The 4866-nt window shown below is 64.9% G+C and overlaps 1 protein-coding gene across 1 annotated transcript; it reads left to right on the top strand.

Annotated features, from left to right (window-relative positions):
- Window positions 1-2343: 2343 nt before the first annotated feature.
- On the top strand, window positions 2344-4665 carry IRX3 (iroquois homeobox 3). The gene is made up of 4 exons (XM_040982129.1): window positions 2344-2649; window positions 2820-3936; window positions 4107-4173; window positions 4596-4665. The coding sequence occupies exons 1-4, from the start codon at window positions 2344-2346 to the stop codon at window positions 4648-4650; spliced, it is 1545 nt and encodes a 514-aa protein (XP_040838063.1). The 3' UTR covers window positions 4651-4665.
- Window positions 4666-4866: the final 201 nt, after the last annotated feature.

The following is a 4866-nucleotide window of genomic DNA, read 5'->3' on the forward strand; positions in this document are numbered from 1 at the left end:
ATCCCCTCTCGGATGCTCTTTGAAAGGTTTAACCGGAAACGAAATCAGGCGCTGTGGATATTTTTCAAGGCCATAGCAGCCCCTGACCTCTGGTGTGAGGTTTCAGCGAGGGCCAGCTCCCGGGACCGGGCAGGGGCGCACCCGGCGGCCGAGGGCGGACTGGGGAAGCAGCTCAGACGCGAATAGGGAAGTCTCGGATTCTTCGCCACACACCCCACCCTCCACCCCCCTTTTCGCCGCCAACCTAAACTTTCTGGTCCCCAAACCTTTCTTCACTTTTCTTCCCAGTTCTCACAGAGTGCACACCTATATGGGTGCCAGCGGCCTCGTGCCAAGGCAGGCAAGAGGCGGGTGCAGGGGGTGGGGTCAAAACACGGTGTCCAAGCCTGGGACCCAAGAATCTTTTCTATTCCCCGGACTGCGCGTCCCCGAAGCTGCTGTAGTGACCAGTGACACGCGGGGCCGGAACCCACCGCGTCCTGCACTGCGGTGGAATTTGCATTCGATTCCTGGATGCATCCGTGCCAGGAGGCCCCTTTCCGCTCCCGAGACGCGTTCTTTTCTCAGCGGATCGTCCCCGGAGCGCACCCCGCCGCGGGCCTGGCCCGCGCGGTGCGGCCTAAAGTGCTTAGCCCGAAGCCGCCGTGGGGATCCTGGGAGCGCCACTGCGGCGCTGGGCTGCCCGCCCTCCTCCGCGAAGGTGGGCGCTCGGAGACCCGGAGTCCAGTTTTGATTTAGGAAATCTCCCACCGTTAACACTAAAAAAAAAAAAAGCTAATCCTCTAACTGCCCCTTCCCCGCCGGCCACTGGAGAGTTCTTGTGGGAAAGAGGTGGCCAGGAGCCAGGAAAAGGGTAACAAAACGAAGGGTGTCTACAGAGCGAAAACACCCATACAGAAACTTGTCCACGCGCTCTCAGAAAGTTCTGGGGCCTCCCTAGGCCACACCCATGAAGGGCTACCTTTGGGGCTTCAATCCAGCCCACCTCGGTACTGGTGCATCTCCAGTGATTAATTCCAGGGTTTGGGCTCCCAGAGTAGGGGTGCGCCGCACCCGCCGAGGGAGGCAGCGAGGCCACCTCTAAAGTCACGATCAGGATTCCATTCCCTTCTCCCCGTCCAGCCTGCGCCAACTCTCTCTCTCTCTCTCTCTCTCTCTCTCTCTCTCTCTCCTCCCCCCCCCCCTCTGAGCCAACTGTGGCGGCGAGTCTAGAGTTTCAAGCGAAGAAACGGGGCTCCCGGTACCCCGAAGAAGCCTGTCTTAGCCAAGGGTTCTGACCCTACACAGGCCCCGGCCCAGTACCCAGGGGCGGCGGGGAGGGGCGACCTGACCCCACACTCACCCGCCGGGCCGCGCCTCCCGCTCCCCCTGCCGGCGCTGGCAGCAGAGGGGCGGGAAGGGCCGGGGAGCGCCCAGGCTCCCGCCCGCCCCCAGCCCCGCTCCGCCCCGCGCGTCCTCGCGGGGGTGGGCGGCCTCGGCCGCCAGGCGCCCTGGCGATTGGCGACTCGGGGTGGAGACGCGAAGAAAAGTCGAATAAGAGGGCGCGACGTCAGACCTGAGATTTGGGGAAGGGCGAGGGAGGGAGCGGCAGGGCGGAGACGGACACCCGGACAAGGATTCGGGGACACACACACACACACACACACACTACGTAGCACCCTAAGTGTCCCCCAACTTCGGGTCTCCTTTGGCCTAGTGCACAGAGGCTTGGGGAGGCTTAGGGTGGGCGTCTCGTGTGAGAAAAGAGATTTTAAACGATGGGAGAGAGGAACACGTGAAAAGGACAGCGAGGGGAGCGCCTGCGATCGTGGGGCAAGGAGAAGGGTGTGAGGGAAAGGGAAAGAAGAGTTTGCTTAGAGTTCGGGAGAGCGAAAAGAGCCCGGAGGAGCGGAAGCGGGGGGTGGTGGGGGGGGGGGAGAGAAGAGTGCTAGGAGGGGAGGGGAGGGGAGGGGAGAGGAAGGGCGCAAAGGGGGGGGGTGAAAACTAGAGGAGGGCGAAGGAAGCGAGGCGCGTCGCTCCTGGGGAGAGGAGGGCAGTGCGGAGCCGGGCGCGGGCAGAGGCGGCTCGGGCGGCCGAGAGGAGGGAGCGCGGCGCAAGAGGAGGGGCTTGCGGCCCCGTAGAAATGTCAATCAGAGCCCGGAGCCCCGGGAATCTCCGCCAATCTGTTCGGACCTGACCTGGCTCCTCGCCGCCGCCGAGCAGATCGATAGGCGAACGCGGAGCGCAACGCAGCGCGGCCCCAGCCCGGCCCAGCCCCCGATGCGCGCCGGAGCCCGCGGGCGGCACTGAGCAGGGCGGCCCCGGAGGCCGGGCCCCCTCTCTGTCCGTGCCCCGCGGGCCACCATGTCCTTCCCTCAGCTCGGATACCAGTACATCCGCCCGCTCTACCCGCCCGAGCGCCCGGGAGCTGCTGCTGCCGCGGCCGGCGGAGGCAGTGGTGGTGGCGGTGGCGGCGGCGGAGGCGGCGCGGGGGCCCGTGGTGGTCCGAGCGCCGGAGCCTCAGAACTGGCCGCCTCCGGTTCCCTCTCCAATGTGCTCTCGTCCGTGTATGGAGCGCCCTACGCCGCGGCCGCTGCGGCTGCCGCCGCCGCTCAAAGCTACGGTGCCTTCCTGCCCTACGCTACGGAGCTGCCCATCTTCCCGCAACTGGTAAGAGCCCAGGGAGCCAGGGAAGGCGGGTTGGAGCTGGGGCGCCGGGCAAGCCGAGTGCGCGGGAGTGGACTGGTCGGGGTCGGCGCCGGAGGGTGGAGGTGACGCTGCCGGTTGGGCTCACCGCATCGCCTCGGCGCGCGTCCCTTTTCCTCTCCGTGTGCGTACAGGGCGCGCAGTACGAGCTGAAGGACAGTCCCGGGGTGCAACACCCGGCCGCAGCCGCCGCGTTTCCGCACTCGCACCCCGCCTTCTACCCGTACGGCCAGTACCAGTTCGGGGACCCGTCCCGTCCCAAGAACGCCACCCGAGAGAGCACCAGCACGCTCAAGGCCTGGCTCAACGAGCACCGCAAGAACCCCTACCCCACCAAGGGCGAGAAGATCATGCTGGCCATCATCACCAAGATGACCCTCACCCAGGTGTCCACCTGGTTCGCCAACGCGCGCCGGCGCCTCAAGAAGGAGAATAAGATGACGTGGGCGCCCCGCAGTCGCACGGACGAGGAGGGCAACGCGTACGGGAGCGAGCGCGAAGAGGAGGACGAGGAGGAGGATGAGGAAGACAGCAAACGCGAGCTGGAGCTGGAGGAGGAGGAGCTCGGGGGGGAGGAGGAGGACACGGGGGGCGAGGGCCTGGCGGAGGACGACGAAGACGAGGAGATCGACTTGGAGAACCTGGACGGCGCGTCTGCCGGGCCTGAGTTGGCCCTGGCTGGGGCGGCGCGCAGGGACGGCGATCTCGGCCTGGGACCCATTTCGGATTCCAAAAACAGCGACTCCGAAGACGGCTCCGAGAGTCTGGAGGACCGGCCCCTACCGGTTCTGAGTCTGGCCCCAGCGCCGCCGCTGGTGGCCGCGGCTCCGCCGTCCCCGCCCTTGCCCCACTCCGGCCTGGACTCCTGCGCTCCGGCTCCGGCGCCTGCCTCCGCCCTGCAGAAGCCCAAGATCTGGTCCCTGGCCGAGACCGCCACAAGTCCGGACAACCCGCGCCGCTCGCCTCCCGGCGCTGGAGGTTCTCCCCCTGGCGCAGCCGTCGCACCCCCGGCCCTGCAGCTCTCCCCGGCGGCCGCTGCGGCGGCGGCTCACAGACTTGTCTCGGCGCCGCTGGGCAAATTTCCTGCTTGGACCAACCGACCGTTCCCGGGTCCGCCGCCCGGTCCACGCCCGCACCCGCTCTCCCTGCTCGGTTCGGGTCCTCCGCACCTGCTGGGACTTCCAGGAGCCGCGGGCCACCCGGCCGCCGCCGCGGCTTTCGCTCGACCCACGGAACCCGAAGGCGGAACAGGTGACTGCTGAGCTTGGGGCGCGAAGGAGGGTGCGGGCTGAGGGGTGGAGAGGGCTGCGACCTGGACCCCGGGAGCGGCGAGCCTGCAGCTCTTGGCAGTGTCCTGATGCTGGAACCGGGCATTCTAAAGGGTCTCTTTTTCCTCTCCCCTCATCCCGCCTCCCCGGCAGATCGCTGTAGTGCCTTGGAAGTGGAGAAGAAGTTACTCAAGACAGCTTTCCAGCCCGTGCCCAGGCGGTAAGAGGCCCCCGCGTTGGCAGGGGAGGGGAGGGTCGCGGATCCACACTTGGCCTACTGCCCCCTCCCCAAGAGGTGCGCGGATGGGACACAGCTCACTCCTCGGTTCCCCCAGTGGACCAGAGACTATCGCCCCAGCCTCAGGCCAGGCTCCCCAGGGCAGGAACCTGGTGCAGCCAGCAGGCCCCTGGATCAGAGAGGGGTGCCCATCTCTCTCCATCCCAGGACCTACTATCTGGCACTCACCTTAGATTCAACCCCAGCAACTCCTCCAACCTTCCTCTGAGCCCAATTTTTCTGGAGGCCGCCTCCCAGTCCGCAGTCCCAGACTAAGGTGGGGGAATGGGGGCGCTGTGAGTCCTGGGCAACCTCTACACCCCGAAATCTCACCTTCTTTGCACCCCACCACCTCTGTCTTGCAGGCCTCAGAACCACTTGGATGCTGCTCTGGTTTTATCAGCTCTCTCCTCCTCCTAGTTTTTTTTTTTTTTTTAAGAAATTAAAATCGGTGTAATAATTGTAAAAAAAAATCGTTCTGTATAGTTACAACTTGTAAGCATGTCCGTGTATTAATTCCTTTTAAAAAAAAAGGAAAAGAGAAAAAGAAAGAAAGAACTAAACAAAAGGAAACAAAAATGAAATAAAGCCAGTGGCCTGGAGTCCGCCCCACGTCGCTTCTGTCCACCTTAGCTG

Source organism: Ochotona curzoniae, unplaced genomic scaffold (genome assembly GCF_017591425.1).
Source record: "Ochotona curzoniae isolate NIBS_2020 unplaced genomic scaffold, NIBS_Ocur_1.0 contig_3622, whole genome shotgun sequence".
Taxonomy (NCBI): Eukaryota; Metazoa; Chordata; class Mammalia; order Lagomorpha; family Ochotonidae; genus Ochotona; species Ochotona curzoniae.

Excerpts from the sequence above, each read along its gene's own strand:
- IRX3 (XM_040982129.1), top strand. The coding sequence starts at position 2,344 with ATGTCCTTCCCTCAGCTCGGATACCAGTACATCCGCCCGCTCTACCCG. Across the intron at positions 2,650-2,819 it reads TGCCCATCTTCCCGCAACTG|GGCGCGCAGTACGAGCTGAA; the intron begins GTAAGAGCCCAG and ends GTGTGCGTACAG. Across the intron at positions 4,174-4,595 it reads TTCCAGCCCGTGCCCAGGCG|GCCTCAGAACCACTTGGATG; the intron begins GTAAGAGGCCCC and ends TCTGTCTTGCAG.